Here is a 21904-nt window from a genome sequence, read left to right as displayed (position 1 = left end):
ACATAGTACGTTTGAATATTATGTATATCTAATCTATGAGGCTACAGGATTCTGATGTACTATAGAGATGATTTTTGTGATTTCTTTATTTATTTAATGTAATTATTAAAGTATCAAAACAACACCTTATCAGATTACTAAGATAAGAATTACAAACAAATGATATTTACATATGGAAAAATATGTACATAATTATTCGTTATCATCATCAATACATATAATAAAATTCTAGAAAAGTGGTGTCTGTACAATGAAAATATGTAAAAAAAAATTAGCAGGGGTTATTACTAAATCGATCCCAAACCCAAAACTGTTGTTAAAAAAATTTTTGTCTGTTTGTCTGTTTGTCTGTTTGTCTGTTTGTCTGTATGTTTGAACACGCTAATCTCAGAAACGGCTTATCCGATTTAGATGCGGTTTTCACTAATATATTGTGGTAAGCTTCATTTAACATTTAGTGTTTATTTCATGTCAATCGGTTCATAAATAAAAAAAGTTTTGACCATTTAAGTAATCACAGCGAACATTTGCTAAGGCATTCTATACATGAATTACTTTATGACGTAAATTATACGCTAAAGTTATTCCTTGACATGTCCAGATGATCATATCGAAAGTCCCCAAGCGTGGGGGGGGGGGGGTGGTTATGCTGAGGGGGTAGTAGGGGGGGTCAAAGGACCTTTATTTAGATTTTTGCTCATAAGTCTAAAACCTGCACAAATATGTAGCATTATGGTTACTTCTAGGTAAATTTTCTATATAAAAGGTCTTTGAAATTATGTCGTAGGTATTATTTTTAACCCCCGACGCAAAAAGAGGGGTGTTATGTCCGCTATGTGTGTATTGCGTGTCTGTCTGTGCCACCGTAGCTCGCTAACGGGTAATACCAATTAGATGCGTTTTTTTGTTACATTAGTTGTTTATTATATTATATAGGGGTAAGTGGGAATGAAAAAAACGAATGTTAGTTGTTAATGTAGGTTGTTAATGTAGGTTATACCCAAGTGATATATCAAATGAAAATAGACGACATGTCAGAAACAATTAGTCAAATTTTATCAAAATCGGTTCATCCATTTATTTGATATACGGGTAAAAGTGGGAATAAATAAATGAATTTTATCAAATATACTCAAGTGACGTATCTAATGAAAGACATGACGTGTAAAGTACAATAAGACATATTTTATCAAAATTGGTTTATCCATTTATTGGATATAGGTATAAAAGTGGGAATAAAAGTTGTCAAATAATATACCCAAGTGGCATATCAAATGAAAGGGCATGACCTAACGTGAGAAGTATGATGAGGCATATTTAATCAAAATCGGTTCATCCATTTATTGATTTATAGCGGTAAAAGTGGGAATGAATAATCGAATGTGGTCAAATAATATAATCAAGCGGCATATCAAATGACGTGTGAATTACAATTAGTCATGTTTTATCAAAATTGGTTAATCTGTTTATTACATATAGGGCACCTTAGGGGTGATAGTGGGGATAAATAATCCAAATGGAGTACCAAACGAAAGGATATGACATGTACATAATATATAGGTATGATTAGACAATAGACATGGTTTAGATCAAAATCGGTTCTGCCATTTACTAGGGGTGAAAGGGAAAAGTTGAACGTCTGTGAAAGTAGAAGGAATATGGGAGCGGGAGAATAACCACATCCTGGAAATTTTGAACTTTTCTGTACCTAAGTTTTATACCTAGCTCAGTTTAGTAATAAATTTTACTAACAGTTCTTTTGTGTTATTATTTATTTTATTTCTTAACTTTATAATAATGTGTAAGTACTTATAATTTAGTTGTATATGATAGTACGTGTTTCAAGACGTCTTTACTCAATAATTGTGTGTTAAGTAGTAACTACTATGCAGTCACTATTCCACGCGGACGAAGTCGCGGGCACAGCTAGTTTTAAATATACCTGTACATTAGAAAATGAAGCATTAGTTTAAAATTTAAATAGATCAACATTAGATCAACCGTTTTTCGAAACTGTTGTTTGGAGGCACTTTTGTTTTATCTGTGTCAACGAGTGACGCTTCACGTTGATAGTTGTCCTTTAATTTCTTTGTATTGTTTAAACGATAACTTATGTGAATGAATCATCGAACGTGGTACATAAGCATAATAACTATAGGTGCGACGAACTGCCGGCCCGCGCCCGCCACCCCCGATTTATCGGTCCCGCATACTACCGCTGTAGTCTGTACTTCAATACAGACAGACAGTCGCATTTTGCCCGTCGAGCGCTGTGTACGTGATTTTTCTACGTAACCAAATAAATAGGTAAGTCATCTTTTACTTTTACTTGGCTGTTTAATGCGTTTCCTTTGTCCATTTAAAATAGCGGAAATATTTGTGAATAATTTGACATTCCATTTTTAATTTCCGTCGATTTTAAAATATCGAGTTCGATTTTTAACTTTTAAAAGTAAAGTTAGCGTTTCATATGTTTTGTTTTGTGTCAATAACGGAACTTATTTCGCCGGGTGGGAGCGGTTGCATGACTTCATCTACGTATACGGTTTTTAAAACAATCTGCCGTTGCGTGTACTTTTGTTCATTTTATGCATTGAACGATAAAGACACGGATAAAACATTCCCTTTAGTATGAGTAATACGAGATGACCGTGGTTACTTGACGGTAAACAAGGTTTTACGTTATTATATTACCCACATCTCTGAAGTTTATTGTAATCGAATAATTTACGTAAATAAATCGATATTTGGAACAATTAAATGATAGTGTGAGGGTGACTTTATTTAAGGGGGAGCACTCGTCGGAACATTGCATGAGTCATATTAAATATTTCGTGCCGAAAATATATAGACCGAAATGTAAGCTAGAATATCTATCTTTTATGGTTCGCTTCCCATCGTGCAAAGTTATGTTAATAAATACAATTACTCCGTACCGGTTAACAAATGGTGTCGTTCAACTCAAAATCCGTTCATCACTTGAAATAAATCCGATGCAGATATTTTTGGATAGGTATCACATTTTTCTGAAATTAAAAATAAAAGGACGTTAAAGGATACGCTCGAAGTGTATCAGAGTTCAAAAATAGATATCTGACTAATGTTGAACACATGCTTGACACATCAAGCTGTTTTTAAGCATTTCAATTCAATCAATACTTTAGGACGTGAGTCAAAAGAATATGTCATAACAAAGTACTTAAGTAGTTAGGTACGTGACTTAATTACTAACAATTTATTAGAATTAGATTAACTTTTAATAAGGAAAGTGGAGAAGTTGGAAAACCCGTGTCAGTTTATGGCCATAAAATGTTTATAGCTTCAACATAGCAATAAATTTTGAGAGCATTGATACAATTTCGGTAACTGGGTAAGTTTCGTTACATAAATTATTCTATTCATTAAATTGATTCGTGTACCACTCTCGTTTTATTTAACGCATAAATAAATAACTTTATAACAAAAGACATGAACCGGTTTCGATGTAATGACAGACTTTCCCACTTTCACGCATCAAAGCGTATAAATGTGATCGTACACGAAATATTTAATTGATAATTACTTCAATTAAGCCATCATTTGTATCAATATAATTAGGAATAGATCTACATTTGATTAGAAGTAGGTGCAATAGCGCTAAAAATAATAATTTATCGAAGTTACATTTGAATGTCTATCATAAAATGAGAGTTCATCTTCGTAATGAAAATATTTTTCCTATGATACAAAATATTTGATAAATTATTTCATAAATTATAACCTGAAGATTGATTGAAGTGAAGATATTCCATGCATTACATAAAAAAAAAATCGTCGATGAAACATACAACAATATCTTTAAAATTTTAACGACTACATACAGTTTGTTATTGAAATATTGCTTGGTGATTGAACTTAATATTTTCCTGTAACCTAAACTTATTAGTTAGAAAATGAATCATTCTTGTATTATTGTGATAACAATTAATAACATAAAACAACTTCATGTTAATTAGTTCTATCAACAACTGTTTAATTCAATTAAATATATTTAAATGGAATACGTAAACTGAAGTAATTGAACAACGATTTTTTGTTAACTTAAGTACCATTTGTAACATGATAAACAAAACTACAAATATAATTTACTATCCACTTGCCCTGGCTTTGCTTGTGTTAATACTGTTAACCCTGGATAATAAAAAACAGAACCTAAGTTACTCGTTAAAAATATAGCTTTCTAATGGTAAAAGTATTGTTAAAATCGATCGAATAGTTTTTGTGTAAAACAAACAAACAAAAATCCTTTTCTCTTTATAATTTAAAAGGTTTAGTATGCAAGAAAAAATTGCGTAAGAACTTCCATGTACAAATAGTACTTGATCGCAATTATAATCTGCTCAGACAGGACAGTGGCCTGTGAGAGAGACCTCGAAGGGTGGAAAGGGATGCAAAAACTTCCCGAATGGAATCGATTGAGAGCAAACAACCCTAATACCTAAGCGGGGGTGCGTTGCAGTGTTGAGCACATGTTGTAAAATATGTAAATTTAACTCATGCAACAGTATACGCTATAAATATGACGAAACCTCATTCTTCCTACAACAATATTTGTCCATTTTTTCGCTAAAATATGCAAAAAAACGACTGAATTGGTTGAGAAAAAATATGGAATACATATAGCATATGGCATGGAATAATATATGGTTTTTTTAAACAAAACTATAGATGTGATGCAGTTTAAACTATTAATAGTTTAAACAATGTTTTGAGTAAATCACTAAAACACAGAGATAGTATTAATGAAATATACATATTTATGTGCATTATAAAATTTATTATTAAAATAATTTTAGCGCGTCATGAATAGATTATAAAAAATAAAATAGCTTATGAATTACGATTCTAGCAGTGCAACGAACTTTAAAACATAAATATGAATTAATTACTTAAATGTTACCTTTTAATTAAATAACAATAACCTAACATGGTATTCTGTTTATTTCGAAGTAGTTATCCATTTATATTATAATCAAAGCGTACGAAAAAGGGGCGAATACACCTACAAAAGTTAGGCATTTCAAGTCCCTACGCATCTAGATGCTATGTATTTCCGAATATCCCTCGCAGACACCACCCTAGGTAGTAGGCACTCCACTGCGGTCCTGGAGATCGATACTGCGAGGGGATAGCGCGCTTTGTCAGTAATAATATAATGACTTTAAATTCGTTTGTTGTTGTAGCTGTTTTTTACGAGTCATGTATCAAATTTGAGAATTTAAACACCAATGAACGATACTGTACATTGAGAATACAAATCTTTTAATGTAAAAGATTGATTCAACACTTAGATTCAACATGACGATATGAGCTTTTGATCATAAACAAAATCAATTCATATTAAAATGAAATATTTGACTTTTTACCGGAATGGCGTAGCTTCCCCTTAAGCTTCTAAAGAAGTTTAAACACTGACATGTGAAAATAATATCATAAACTTAAAACATCCCAGTTAGCATCAAAATAAATTTAATTAGTGCGGTGTTAGATTTTTTAATTATCATTGAGTGTTTCAATGGATTTGCTATAACGTTTTAATTTTAATGTATTTTTTTTAAATTCCAGGCCTTGGCTCTTTTTTGTTACATTTTACTGCCTACCAAGGGCGCTATAAAACCTTGGAAAATGGATGCGTCAAACGGAATGCAATGTTCCGCCATTTTTGTTCTTCTTAGTACGTGATGGAATAGAATAAATTCAATATAGCATCGAGCGTGTCCATTTACGTCGATCGATCCATTATTTATCAATACTAGAAAACAATTGTTTTTCTCGTCTATTCTGTAGTTATCTGTATGGTCTTATTGTGGAGATTTAAAATTGAGCAGGAAATTACAAAATTCCAGTTAAACTGCGTTTTATTAATACTTCGGAAAGTTGTAGGGTCTAAATTCAAAGTTGAGAAATTAAATGCCAAATAATAATCTCCTGCCATTTACTATAAAATTGAACGTAAGGTTTATAAAATACAGCATCACCCTTAATTTTTTTATGAGTTCATAATAACTAATAATCTACTAAATAAAAATAAGTCGGGTTTTCCTTCCTGACGCTCGCGCTATAACTCCAGAATGCACGAACCGATTTCCACGGTTTTGCATTCGTTGGAAAGGTCTCGCTCGGGCTCCGTGAGGTTTATTATTTATAGCAAAGAAAAGGTGTCTCTGGTGGCGAAACGGAGTTCGCCCGGTTTGCTAGTTATTAATCATAATATGTACATATTTTTGAAACATGTGGTGGTTACAAAAGACTCGATGATTCTTGAATATTTCCGTATTATACAAAATGATTACTACGCTATCTATAATCGATCGTAAGATACATATCGGTGATCTATACGTGTCGATTGCGTAAAACTTAAAACAAAGCATTCCTGTACGTGGTTAAAAGTAAGTCTAGACTGAAGGTGATATTGCGTACAAAATAATTAATGAGAAATTCGTAAAATGATTACGCGGCAATTATTTTTTGTGTAGAAATTTGTTATTAGGCACAAATGAAGGCTGTTATGGCTTTAATTTGTATTAAAATTGGAGCTCCAGTAAAAATCAACCCTAGAGGATCAATGTTTTTGGCAGTGAAACTGCGTGAAACAGATCTAGATATTACTGAATAATATTAGTCGTACAAAAATTCTAAAGGTTATGGAGATTACATATTATAAATTTACTTAAAATAATATTTATTTTAAATATCTATCGCTCGCCGTTTTGATGTAAATATTATGTGATTGTAATCTCGAAAATTGAAATGTTATTTGCTTATTTATGAGAATTTGTAAATATGTTCGACTTATCTTACTTATATCAAATCTTCCAATCAGCAAGTTCGTTATTTGTTACAGTATATTCTCGGTAATAACAGTCATCATATTAAATGATGATTATTCACTTATTATTCAATTAATTACAAAAAAACAGTGTTTGAATTAAAAATAAAAGATGAATTTTAAATTTGGAACTAAAAATTATCCTTTGTAGTTTTTTTTTCTGAAAAAAATGGCCAGGAATTATTCCATATTTTTTCCGTAAACTTAATAATGGCGGGCATTAACCATTTACTTAATTACTCGTTGATGAAGCCATACCGCACCAATACGAAAATGTGCTTTTCCTGCTCGAGTCATCGGACTTCCGACTCGAGTGAATTCCTGTTATTTGATATATCGTGACTCCTTGTAACAGATGCTTCCATAATAACATACTTCTTGGTATGTTTATATAACAGTATTTCTTTAGTTTTTGACGAAAGAAATAAGGAAAAATATCATAAAATTCACAATTTCACAAGCGACTTACCTCAAATCAATCTTGGTTTATACTTTTTACACTTTTCGTCAAGAACAACAACTTCACAGTTAAAATAATTAAAAATGAAAAGTGTTGCCAGTTTATCGTTTCAAAATTGCACACTAAACCGTGTAATTTTTCGAGTACATAAATCGATATTCTTAATTCAAAAGTTCACAACCATATCGAGTTTTCCATATACGGTGAAAAAGTCATACGCAGTGGGGTCACCTTGTTGACAATCGAGGCACAAGGCTGTCCGCCATTTTGGTCCTGTCATACTAGAAGGAATGCGTAGTATATTAATAGAAACAAGGTCGTGTAGAGATTTGCAGATGACTATAAGCAGCTATACGTAGTCTGGAATTGTAGATTTAGATAATTTTAGAATCCAACTAGAACGAATGCGATGGCGAGATTATCTGTGCTTCTTGTAATGACCAAGATTTTATATCGCGTTTTAATGGATGCCATTACCGCACCTGTCTCTGTAAAACGACAATTTACAGCATGTCTATAATCTTAACGTATTCATGTTTGTGTTTGGTTGATAAAATCACATAAATAATTTGGGACAGCCATTAAAATTCGGAGTATTGAGCTTGAAAATAATTGCGAGCCTTAATTAACCTGATGATTATTTTATAGAATGGTAAATATATCCTCTTTTACCATTTTTATTTATGAATAAATAATTTTCTAATTGTTGCTATTAAGGACTGTGTTCTGACGATTTCCATCGAAATCCTGTACCTAATATAATTAAATGACAACATGAAATTTAATAGAATCAGTCATAATATAACGGTGTAGTAAAATTATACAGTAGCTTTTAAAGATATTTAATAATTTATACTCATTTCCAGTTGGAAACTTCGTTTTATTGACTTCGTTAAATGACGATTCGAAAGTGCTACTAAATAGTAGTCTAATTGAATAAATGAATGTTTGAGTTTGAGTATTATCAACTTAAATGAAATGAATCAGCACGATTTCGTATTTGTGTTTATTTAAAGCTGTTTTTCTATTTCATGAAAGACGAATGTTTGTTTAGGTGTAAAATGCGAATAACTCATCTACAAATTTCAGTAATAGTGTTTTGTCATATTATGTACCGTTGTTGTCAGATGTATTTTCGTTTATATTCAACATGTACCTATATGTAGGTATATAAAACCATTTAAAATAAATTGATTCCAATTGGTTTATTTGAACTAAAGAACTGTATTTGTACTTAAAAAAGATCATGCTATTTTTTTTTATGTTTTACATTCACCGTTTTAGCAACGAAGTTTTTATCAAAAGAAAATGCAAAATAAGACCTGGGTCGGGTACATTTATCAGGCATAATCACTCGGATTAGTTCGACGCTCTAAGCCCCTTCAGTGAAATTTTAATAATCTCAAACTTTCTATACTGGGGTTCGCATACTGACTCATTCGCTTGCTGAACATCATAATTGGTACCGAGGGGTCTGCAGAAATAAAACGAAATCTAAATTTCCTTGATTATCTCGTGTGGAGACTTGCTATGTTGATCAGATTAATTGTATATGTAAAGGAGATCGGCATAACTAGAGCTGTTTAACTAGCAACTAGTTTTTATGTAAGATGTAGCTTTACTGTAAAGATTTGTATTTCTGCTCGTTTATACCCCCATGTTTGGCAATTTAATAGAGAAAAACAATGGAAACAGCTTATGTGGGTCCTAAATAGGTAAAAATACCTATTTATAATTGCTTTAGTTGTGGCCAAAATTCAAATCATTAAATTGCGCTCTCAATTGCAATACTGTCTCACCTTTATCGTGAAAATACTGTCCAATTTATTGAATACATTATGCCCATATTTAACCAGTTAATTAAGCAAGTAAAAAAATACATGACTAATATTCGCGAACCGCCGGCGCCTGTGTCGACCCAAAAAACAACTTTGTTAATTCATTGCTCTCAAGTTTCCTTTAATTATTTGTTATAGAAAGCCTTATAAAACAAATTTGACTTATTTTACCCTTGGAGGGAAGCCAACATTTATTGGAATACTCCAGAACATATAAAATTTGATTTATATGATATTATCTTGAAAGTATTGAGGATATTCGAGCATTAAATATGTGATCTCATATCATATTATCTCAGTTTGGCACGATTTTAAGTACCTACAGAATTTACAATATTTCAACCAAGATTTCGATTTATAAGATTTTTGTAGATCATTCAAAATAAAGCATCTTTACGATGAACCAAATACAAACAATGCCATTAATACGATGTCATAAACTCCAATTAAGTATTACCACACTCAAAGAAGTGTTGTACAACGATCTCTTTCATGGCGACCATATGGCCGGCCTTTTTTTAATCTCACGATCAATTTTAAGCCGAACTTGTCTTACCGTTTACGGCTGTGGAAAGGCTGACACGAGATAACTGTTTATGTACAATGGCCGGTTGATTTTAAGTGCAACATATGATACATAAGGCAGTGACTCCGTGAACGATTGTTTGAGAGTACAATATGTTGATTTCGTAACGCGTATGTTCGTAAGTATTTTTTATTAATTGGACTAGGTGGCGCTAGTGCCATACGTAACATCAGCTCTCAAGTTTTTTACAGTTTAAAATTATTAATAGTACAAAAGTTAATAAAAAAGTGTGTTCAAATTAACAAGTAATCAGTAAATAAGTGCGATTAATGTTATCTTCGTCAACAACCTGCGATTTACGTGGAAATACGGAATTCAAAACCATCACATACAACGACCGTTACGTCAAATTTGGAACAAAGAAAGTTGGAGACAGAAACTATATTTAAAGTTTAAACCTAACAAGTAGTAAGTAAAGTATCGGAAACAAAACGTAAGTAAAATAAAACGTAAGTAAAACACAATTATTAGAGATATTAACGTATAAAATTGACATTAAATGTCATTAAACAAAGAACAGCTGACCAACAATTAAATTATAAAGTAACACATTAACGTTTTGAATATACATTGTACAACTTTATTTGAAATTGAAAATGGATAATATTACTATCCGAAAGAAAACACTCCCTAAACAAAGGTCTGAATCAAATTTACAAGAAATATTAAATGATTCTTTCTTAAGTTTATCCAGCTCAAGTTACACAGATTTATCTACAAAGACTACCCAACATATATCTACTCCAAATACTTCAATAGTGTTTAATGAGAATCAAGAAATAAACAAATTACAAACCGAATTAATATCCGCACAAGAATCTATCTATAACCTAACAAAACAATGTTATAATCTTAGACAGACCTTACACGAAAGTGAGAAAAAAGTGCAGAATTTGATTAGTCTAATATTTAAAACTAAATCAGATAAAAAATTTACAAGAACAACATTGAACAAAACGCCTATAAAACAGACAATAACAAATATAAGTTTTAAAACACCACGGCACTCACCTTTAAAATACTACAATGAAAATATATTTATTCACAACACTTATCCTAAATTCAAACAGAAAACATTTACTAACTTACAAAAAAAACACAATTCTCAAAACTTTACTACAGATATGGGTTTGGACAAAAATACTTTGAACTACAACATTACTAAGCCACTAATAATAAACAAAGAATGTGACGGTACCGACAAAAATAAAATTACTAATTGTCAACAAACCATAACAGATGTCAGCACAAAGGTAATGAAACGTAAAATTATAATTATGGGTGATGAACGCGTTAGAAATTTGTCTATAAATATGCTGGAAAAACGAAAAAATAAGTGGAATGACTCTTATGAAATATTTGGCTTGTCAAAACCGCATGCTTCTTCTAGCGAAATATTAAACAGTTGTGAAAGTTTTATAAAATCTATGAATCATGAAGATATATTAATATTGGGCTTAGGTTCCAACGACAAAAATCCATATCAACTTATTTCAGGTTTACTAGACTTAATGGGTAAATTAAAAAATAACAAAGTATTTATTCTAAATGTTAGATATAACCGTTACCTAAATGAAAAATTATTAAACGCACAAATAAAGCTATTTTTAAGAGGCTTTAAAAATTGTTCATATATTGATATTGACGAAGATTACAAATATTATAATTCAAGAATTAATTATATTGAAAATTTAATAAATAAAATAAACATAGAAATTGACAGCATTGAATACTCGAATACATTTTTAAATACAAAAAAGATCTTAGAAAGGCTTTCTTCGTCAAAAAAATGCAGTTTGTTAAAAAACAATGGAAATAAATCAAATCAAGTAAAAAAAGGTACAATTCCATATTATTTTAAAAATACAATAAATGAAAACACTTTAAAACTGAACAGTGAGGATACATCAAATAGTAATATATTGCCGAACAATAAAAACTTTTCATCGAATCCAAATTTTTTTCGTCCCTAAATCCAGTTATTTGACAATATTACATCAAAACATAGCCGGAGCCATAAATAAGTCAGAAGAGCTGTACTTGGCAATATCTCAATTAAGTAAGTCCCACATTATTGACATTATATGCTTATGTGAAACATTTATTAGAAAAGGAAATGAACAGCTACTCAAATTACCAGGATATAAGTTGATATCATCGTTTTCTCGCAAACAAAAAAGAGGTGGAACATGCATTCTGGTCAAAGAGGACATTTCATGTACTAGTCTAGACTTTATAAAGGATCTCGGTTGTAATTTATTCTTTGAGTGTTGTGGTATAGAGTTAAAACATTTAAATACAGTGATAATTTGTGTTTATAGAATTCCAAGTCAAAGTATAGATATTTTTATTGAAAAACTTCAACTTACACTGCAAAAAATTGCAACTAAAAATAAAAAAATAATAATATGCGGTGATTGGAATATTGATATTATTAAAAAAACTAAGTTTTCAGATGAACTCAATACTTTACTTCAGAACTATAATATTGAATGTTTAATAAAAACACCTACCAGGAAAAATTCATGCATAGATCAAATAGCGACAAATATAAAAAGAGGCGTAACCGCAGAAGTACTTCATCTTGGTTTATCAGACCACGAAACTGCACAGATATTAAAAGTAAATATGACTAAGCCCAAATTAAATGTGTCCTGGTTTGAAACAAAAAGAGATTACAGTAAGCACAATATACGTAAATTTTGTGAGTGCATGGCATCATTGAGTTTCTCTGAAATACATGAATTCAATAACTTAAATGAATGCTTTAATACTTTTTATGAATTATTCCAACTGTTTTACAATCTCTGTTTCCCATTTATTAGGATTAAGAGAAACACAGGAAAACCTTACATTAATTGGATAACCAAAGGATTGAAGAAATGTTGTGTACGAAAGCGACTACTATATTTAAAAAGTATATATTACAGGAAAACATTTATAAATAGTTGGGGTTATTATATAAAATACAAAAATATTCTAAAAAGGTGCATTCTTAAGTCAAAGCAAATTCAATGTGAAAAAATTATTAAATTATCAAAAAATAAAAATAAGGCTTTATGGCACATGATATCTAATAATATTAATGACGAAAACAATATTAAAGAAATAGAAGAGATTGTAGTCAATAATAATGTATACAACTCAATGAATGATATATGTGAACAATTTAATAACTTTTTTATTAACATAACAAATCAAACGAATTTTAAATATGATGCAACTCAAATAAAAACGACATTGACTACGGAAAAATGTAATACTATATTCTTGACACCAACAAGCAGTGACGAAATTCTAAAAGTAATAAAATCCCTAAATAACACGAATTCCGTAGGAACAGACGGTATCAGTACAAAAATATTAAAGGCTTCCAGTGTACATATTTGCAAACCGTTATCCTTTCTTGTCAATTTATCTATGGAGCAAGGAACTTTTCCTAATGTTCTAAAAACATCAGTTATAAAACCGTTATATAAAAAAGATGATCCAAAAGATATTAAAAACTACAGACCGATAGCACTAATTCCAGTTTTATCTAAGATATTTGAAAAGGTAATTTTAGAAAGATTTCAAAATTATGTTGATAAAAACAAGATATTAAGTCGGGAACAGTTTGGATTTAGAAAAAATAGTTCTACTTCTTTAGCATGCTTCGACATGATGAAAGAAATTATTCAAGCCTTTATTGAAAAAAAACCAGCAGCCACCATATTCTTAGATATGAGCAAAGCATTTGATTTTGTGGACCATCAATTACTCTTGTTTAAGTTGGAGAAATATGGGATAAGAGGAATTGCTAAAGAATGGGTAGCAAGTTACTTAAATGATAGATATCAGTATGTGGAGATTCATAAAATAATAAATCAAACACGAAATTCATATAGGTCAGAGAAAAAAGTTAATAAATCAGGTGTACCACAAGGAAGTGTGCTCGGCCCATTTTTATTCCTCTTATATATTAACGATTTACCGAGATCAGTGAAACACAAAACAGTTTTATTCGCAGACGACACTACCCTTATTGTTAAATGCACGGATAAAAATACATATGAGAGAGATATAAATACAGCATTACATAATATAGTAAAATGGTTACAAAATAATAATCTGAAAATAAACTTAGTAAAAACAAAAATAATTCAATATTATACAAAGAATTGCACCAAAATTAATCTAGATATAAAATGTAATGATCAAGTAATCGAACAGGTAAAACACCATAAATTCTTAGGTGTTCTGGTAGACGAAGGTCTAAAATGGGACAGTCATATTGAATATATTTGTGATAGGATAAATCGTTTCGTTTATGTATTACGTCGCCTAAGAGATACTGTATCTATGAATGCTGCAATAAATGCCTACCATGCATATATATCGTCGATACTATCTTACGGAATAATTCTTTGGGGACAGTCTTGCGAGGTGCGGAAAGTATTTGTGGCACAAAAGAAATGTATCCGAGCCCTGTGCGGATTACATCAAAGGGACAGTTGCAAACCAATGTTCGGTAAATTACGTATCCTTACACTGACCTGCATATATATAAGAGAAGTATGTTTATTTGTTAAATACCACCCAGAATATTTTAAAAAGAAAGGAGAAGTAAATTCGCATATGTTAACGAGGTATCAAAATAAACTGCACTTTCCAACATGTAGAATAAATCAAGCAAAAAATAGTGTGATATTTATGACTATTACAATATATAATAAAATACCGGATAACTTTAAGGATCTCCCAGTAAATATATTTAAGAAGAAACTGACGAAATGGTTAATGGAGAAACAATTTTATGATATTCAAGAACTTATTACATTGCGGAATCTGTGACAAGGAAGAATTAGTGACGTTTAACAATAGTGATTAGTGACGCGAAGAATTTGTGTAGTGTTGGTGTAGTGTAATTTAACTTATTTCCATTTAAATATTTGCACACCCAGAAAATGGGTAGAATGTATTAGCGCGTTAACATTGTAATAACACCTTTTTTGTAACTACATTCTTGTAAATAAATGAAATTTGAATTTGAATTTGAATTTGAATTTGATGATAATTTTGCGACGAAGTTATTTAATTGACCTAAAAACTGTTAGCCGTCTCTAAATTAGTTTCTTTTTGCAAGCTGGTAACACCTACTACAGAATTATACTATCAACTACCACAGACAATAACACTTTTCCCCTGTTATGCGTCATGATAACATTTCGAGAAATAATTATGATCGGGTCTGTTATTTTGCACAACAAAGTAAATTTTATTTAAGTATGACGTGTATCTGTGACGAATTTAAGGTACCGATTAAAAAACAATGAACGTGATTCACACTTAAATGACATCGATTTGACCATTCAAACGGCTTGATAGTGAATATTAAAAACGTATTATGTTAAGGTTTTGAATTACAATTATAAAAAGTCGAAAGCTATTCAAAAATAAGGAATAAAAATCAGCCAAACAACTTCCCTAAGTTGTTGTAGTTTCATTGTTTAGTTGGTCCCATACAATTTTAACAATAGGATTTTCAAAATTACCGTCTCATAGTGAAAATATAATATTTAATATTATATTTATAATAACCATTGCTTACCACGTCATTGGCGTGATGTCGGTTAATTTTTATGCCAACTAGGTAAAAACTCGCAAAATTGGAAAGCGTTATTGCTTTTAATCGTAACACGCTACATCATTTTTAATCGCAGGCAAAAAATCTGTCTGATCGAATGAACAAAAAAGTTTCATCCACAAATTATATTCATATCAGCTATATGAATTCATTTAAATATCGTTCAAATGACTTTCCATTTTACACCTAAACACGAATTTATAGCAATAAAAATAAGCTTCATAAAATGTTTCACATGGATATTGCAGCCCTGTTTTGTTCTAAAATGATATTTTAATCTCAATGCCATGAAAATATAATTTTCATGTAAATTATATTTTCATTTCATGGAACACATTACCCAAAGAGAAATTGGACTTATATCCTCCCTCACAAACCCCTAAAAATTACATAAACTCGGCCATAAATTTCATAACCGTGTTTTTGTCATAAATTGTATTCCCCTAACTGTAATAAAACTAGTTGTAGAATTGAATTATGTATTGAATATCGATGTAACATGTGTGTACCAAAACCAGAACGATTAAACCTGCTTCGGCGCTGCATAAGGTTTTATACTGCAAGCTCATAAAATATTTATGTACTTACGTGTAATTTACAAATTATTAACAAAACGCATTGATATCTATATAGATGGTGTACTGTGTAACAATATCATTATTGTGAAAGGATTATAGAAAAAATATTCTATTTGAACTAGCAATTGTCATTTTGCAGTCTTTATATTCGGCAATTTAGACCGTATACAACTGTTTAGTTCATCCGTTGTCTAAAATATGCACCTGTTCTTACATCACCTGTGCTTTCAAATTTAGGGTAACGACAAATAGTCGTTTGTCTTTAGAATCCGTCCGTGTTTCATCGTCTGATATGGTTAAAAAACTTTTTTGTCATGTTATCGGGTAATGTTTACAAAACGGCAACCCCAGTCAAATGTCATCTGTTTAAATGATTCGTTTCCTTTGTTATTGACGTCATTTCCTTACAATTCTTCTTCGTATCGCAGAGGAGCCACATTAAAATAATTAATATGACACTTCTAGTGCATTTACGTCAATTCACATTGAAATATTATGCCTTATAAATATATCGGAGATTCGTTAATTTGATTTATGTCCTTGCACAAGTACATGTTTACTTTTAATATTTAAAAGCAATTGCTTGTGCTCTTGGCACACGGTTTTATCTTTCCCTATTTATTAATAACAGGACGATTTACTGTGCAATATTTTGCTTTAAATACGACAGTAATATACGTCGGTATTATTCTAAAATTAAACATACACAATGGACATAATACCACAGATAAATACTTCGTTCTTTTTTTGAAAATTTCAACATAATCCCACCAATTTGGTTGAATGCATATCTTAATTGTCACGTTTTTTAGCCTTTTTTACGTAGGCTAGACGAGTCCATTCACTGTCTGCATAAAAAATGAATAGGTGATTATTTGTAAAACCTCAACCTCCCTCGTGTCGTCGAACAAAGGCTGTTTCCCTCGTGGACAGGATGTATTGTAACTTATTATTATACAGTAAGCTCAACAATGTCCGATGTATTTTGTATTCTGCTATTGTCTGTCTACGGTGACTGATATCAGTCATGCATTTACTTTTATAACCAATCCCATTGCAATGGATTTTGTGTTTCCATACTTAAGATTTATAGCAAAATTGTACGGAGTCATAAAGTTGTCAAACGGCGTTTAATATTATGCTCTTGAATAAAATTTTATCGATTTTCTTCCATAAACCGGTTTTTCGACGATATTGAGATAATTTTATAAATAGAAATGGTCGAAAAAAGTTAGTTCAAAAAGAGATTCTATTAGTCACTGTCATGATTATTCATCTATCAATGGTGTACATGTGTGAGTGAGGCATTGCCCCGAGAAAACAGTTAGTTTTGCACACAAGCACCCACTTTCTTAACTAACGTTAATTTCTTAATAATCTCCCTTGCAATATGGAAAATAAAAACATTCCAGTATTATTATTGTTACCTATATTTAATAATTGACGTCATTTATTGATAATTTTGATACTGCATTCAAGTGCGATTTCAAGGAAAACGGAAATAATTGGATTCATATGACACCTTTCGGGTTTTTAGACCTATAAATTCTATCATAACTCTAATATAATTAAAATTCAGTTATTTATACAGTTGATTTTTTGATTGAACGATTACTATACGCAGCGATTTACTTTTTTGCTTTTACGAAACGTCTGCACTTGTAAACAAATTAAAATGCATTTATCCCTTTAAGTATCATTACTCTGGAATGTTCCAAGCTTATCACTTAGGAGCATCGCAATGAAAGGTCCATTGTTGTTAATGTAAACATGTATTTCGTATTGGTCTACATAATGTGTTTACGCTTGATTTACTCGGCTAATGCAGCGTAGACCGTCAAGAAATACTCATACTGATGATTCAATCGCGTTATGTTTGCATAGTATTTTGTAAGTACATAAAAAAACTTTACTCATAAAAATGATATGATATGTTATAAAAAAAAATGTGTCTGTGTGAAAAATGGGTCAGGAAGTGTTTTCAATAAATACACAGGCAACATTATCGAATATAAATTTTTAGTATTGGCCGAAATTAAAAAAAAAATTGCAGGAAAAGAAAAAAGACATGAGGCGGGTTTTATAGCCGAATTCTGAATTTGAAATCCTATGAGAACCATCGAATGGCCATCTTTCATATATTGTTGTATTGGTTAATATCAATTGATATAATTAATAACCCAATTGTTATTTGTCCATAGATCTCAATACAATGGCCTGCTCAGTCGATGCCCCCTCCCTCAAGGACCTCCCAAAGGTCGCCACGGACCTCAAAAGCCAGCTTGAGGCTTTCAACCCGAGCTGCCTTCGCGACGTCGACACTAATGAGAAAATAGTTCTGCCATCCGCAGAAGGTAAGGTCTTGAATTTTAATGGCTTCATTAGTTTTGTCTATTGCAGAAGGGCTTTTCAACTGATGAGTTGAGTTGAATTACATAAATATCTGGTGTGATTTAGCAGATTTCTGATATTGTATTTATTTTTTGTTGTTATTTATTTGTACACAAAGCATTTCAATAATTTAAACTTAATATTTACATGCTCAATTTGTTGAGTACAATTATTGAAGTGAAACTTCTTTATCGGGGTTGAAAAAAATTTAGTGTAATATTTTTTCGTTACGCGTGTCATTTTTCGTTACGCGCCATCTTTTTCTTATCCCTACCACGCGTGATTCGACGTATTTCTGTAAAGTTGCATATTATAGTAAATATTTTTTTTAAATAAGGTCATAATGAAATTTCACTTCTTACGTATGTACACGTCTAGTACACGCACACATTTTTTATAAATATACGACGTGTTAAGATTGACGTCCGTAAACTAAGTCTTAGGTACGCTATTATTAAACGATCTAGTCGTACATTTTTAAACAGACGTTGCAAAAGAAAAGCAACACACGGCTCTACTTCAAGGGGTTGAACAATTTCAAACTTCGTGTTTGAGGAAAACGGAAACGATTGAAAAAAATGTACTGCCCAACGCACTAGGTATTTTGTGCGTGAAGGAATGATTGTTGCCATGCAAGCAATAACAAATAATGACCCTGTGTTGCATCTTTTAACAAATCATCATCATAGGACATCCTCTAATTACGCTTTCAGTGTAACGCCCCTAGTCTATAAATTGTACGAAAGTTTTGTTTTGTTAAAAACTAGATGAAACGTTGACAGAACGCCTCAATTTTCAAATCATTAACCATTAATTCAGTATTACAATCATGTTAAATTTTAATACATATTATGTAGTTGCCTTTTTATAAAACTTTCGTATATCAATTCGATGTTATTAATCTTAAATTTACGACATAAAATATTCGGTGTTCCATTATTTTTGTAACAACACAGAATTTAATTTCCATAAAACATGTTTTTTGCGTTTACTAAAATACAAGAGCACGGTTTTAAATTTTAAACATAACCTTTTAACGACCACAAACAACTAGTTAGTTCGTTAAAAAAGTAACAAATTGTCTATTGCTTACAGATGTTGCCACTGAGAAAAATCAAAAGTCCCTGTTTGACGGAATCGAAAAGTTCGACGCAACGAGATTGAAACACACCGAAACACAAGAGAAGAACCCGCTTCCCGACAAAGATGGTGCGTTAGATATTATATTAACGCTTTTGTTAATTCTTTTATGAATGTATTTTTTATTTTATTAATAGAATAAAACTTTACGCTTTAGATTTTACAAAGCTTTAGAGAGATTAAAAATACTATAAACCTAACTTAGTTTTATTTCTGCACATGAAGTTATAAAGCAAATAATTACTTTCTGATTTCTTAAATATTAAATTTATTTAATCAACATTTAAGATCAAAATATTTGGCCATGTTATGATTTGTGCATAAGCAAATAATCTACATCTGCCATAAAGATGCAATCCAACATTTTAAGAGCCACTTGTTTATTTAGGTACAATGCCATTATTTATTTCTATCCGTATTATACTTATTTATGATAAAGGCTTTAAATATTCAAAATAATCGTATATACGTACACGCTTTGAAATGTACATGAATGTTTACAATTTTACATAAGAAAAATTCTTTCGCTTCATTTATTTACGCATGTGCACCATTTTATTTAATGCTTATGCGTTGCACGATGCTTATAACAGTTGTAGCAGCTGAGAAGGCACACCAGAATCTACTTGACGGAGTCGAACATTACGACAAAACCCAAATGAAACACACCACGACGGAAGAGAAGAACCCCCTGCCGCCAATCGAAGGTTTATTTATATGCTTTTTTTATATTTTTGCGCCTGTTATAGCCTAATTTATTGCACGATATGTGTGACTTGTTGATAATGTGTTGTGTTAACATCTAGATATAGGAGATAAAAACATCAATATGTTGGAAGTAAAGAATAGTTGAAGTTATCAGTTAAAATGTTCTTATTTTTACCCACGGTAATACTATTATTTCCAAATCTAATCTAGGATTCAATTGATATTATTATTTTTTTTCTAATTATCTTAGTATGAACTTTTTGATGTTTGATTATTGGCTCCCGAATTCCTACACTTTAATACTGAGATAAAAGTTCTTCGAAAATTCATACATACCAAATTTTCAATTAAAATGGTTTCTTGGTTGCAGCAAAACACTAATATCTTCACGGTTCCCTAAAGAATATAAGTTAAAAAGATCTCAAATCGTCACATAATATTATGAACTAATAAATCCTCCCTCCAACAGCTATCGAAGCGGAGAAAGAGAAGAACAAGTTCTTAAACGGCATCGAGAACTTCGACCCAACCAAACTGAAGCACACTGAGACGTGCGAAAAGAACCCTCTCCCCACCAAGGACATCATCGAACAGGAGAAAACAGCCTGAACTGTCCCCCACTTATTTATCGCAACTATATCTCGCTAGTAACGCCGTATTTTAGTAACTATAAGTTTTATCATTACGGGAACCGGCCTGTGCTGCCAGCCACAAATATTCCCCCACAATGTTGGTAACTCGGGACTGCTGACTCGCAAGCCGGACTTCCATTAGACTATAGGAACCAAAATTTTCTATGTCACTTTTAACGGTATTGGATAAGTGTATTTTACGAGCATTTTATTTAATTTAAACGAAGTGTAATTAAGTATCTGTACTGATTTTTATTTAAGTGAGAACGCTGCACTCCTTTGTTTTATTTAACTACAATAATAACGTACGTTTATTGTATATTTGCGTTCGCGTTAAGTATTCTACGAATGAGATTATCTGGTAATAATGATATTATAAAAAATATAATCATTTGGGAGTGTGGTTACCAAGACTGTTTCGGATCATTATATTGATTTGGTTTAATGCGCATTGATAATTTCTTTATGTATAAATATGTACAATGAAAATACAATGCGCCATAGACCTGGTTTAAATTAATTTTATTTATTTTGATACAACTAGTAATAATAATATTAATGCTCAACGTGCAAATGTAATTTTCGAAACATATTTTACTTTCTTGTGGTGAACAATAAATTTTATACTATTATAACTATTGCAATAACCATTTTTCAATTTTATATAACGCTAACGATGCCAATAAAACAGTCTATCGAAATTTTGTATGTTTTACAGACGGTGCTTTTTATAAATATAGAATTAAAAAATATTTTTGTTTTATTTACCTACTAGCAACCCTGCTCCTGCAGCAAATTTTTAAAGTAGTGAAAATGATCGTGTACTTCGACTTTAGAGCATTGTTGATTGTACCAACTGTAAGGTGTACCAATCTAAAACTAAATATCATCACTTGTAATCTATACCAACAATAAACTTGGAGTGTCTGTTTTTAATATTGAAATAAATTAATATGCGAATTTTTACTAAATACATAATATGGATGTATACACTGTAGGTAGGTATACCAAAACAGTAATTTTTACAATTTTGGCATGTGTATGTCTGTTTGTTCCGGTTAATCTCAGGAACGGCTG

General features: G+C 31.0%; 1 protein-coding gene across 2 annotated transcripts; it reads left to right on the top strand.

The window, feature by feature from the left end:
- The first annotated feature begins 2142 nt into the window (after positions 1-2142).
- Positions 2143-21579, top strand: cib (thymosin beta cib). Of its 2 annotated transcripts, XM_090109279.1 has the most exons (5): positions 2143-2307; positions 18158-18310; positions 19443-19556; positions 20081-20194; positions 20665-21579. In XM_090109279.1, the coding sequence occupies exons 2-5, from the start codon at positions 18169-18171 to the stop codon at positions 20802-20804; spliced, it is 510 nt and encodes a 169-aa protein (XP_089965405.1). In that variant the 5' UTR covers positions 2143-2307; positions 18158-18168; the 3' UTR covers positions 20805-21579. The 2 variants fall into 2 exon arrangements, with proteins under 2 accessions (XP_089965405.1, XP_089965406.1); XM_090109280.1 differs by lacking the exon at positions 20081-20194.
- Positions 21580-21904: the final 325 nt, after the last annotated feature.

Source organism: Colias eurytheme, chromosome 14 (genome assembly GCF_061535395.1).
Source record: "Colias eurytheme isolate Ceu_HAF_F1 chromosome 14, ilColEury1 Martin Lab GWU primary, whole genome shotgun sequence".
Lineage (NCBI taxonomy): Eukaryota > Metazoa > Arthropoda > Insecta > Lepidoptera > Pieridae > Colias > Colias eurytheme.
This window is presented reverse-complemented; position numbering and strand designations above follow the sequence as displayed.

Coding starts and splice junctions, on each gene's coding strand:
- cib (XM_090109279.1), top strand. CDS start 18,169: ATGGCCTGCTCAGTCGATGCCCCCTCCCTCAAGGACCTCCCAAAGGTC. Junction 18,311..19,442: donor AGTTCTGCCATCCGCAGAAG/GTAAGGTCTTGA, acceptor TATTGCTTACAG/ATGTTGCCACTGAGAAAAAT. Junction 19,557..20,080: donor CCCGCTTCCCGACAAAGATG/GTGCGTTAGATA, acceptor TGCTTATAACAG/TTGTAGCAGCTGAGAAGGCA.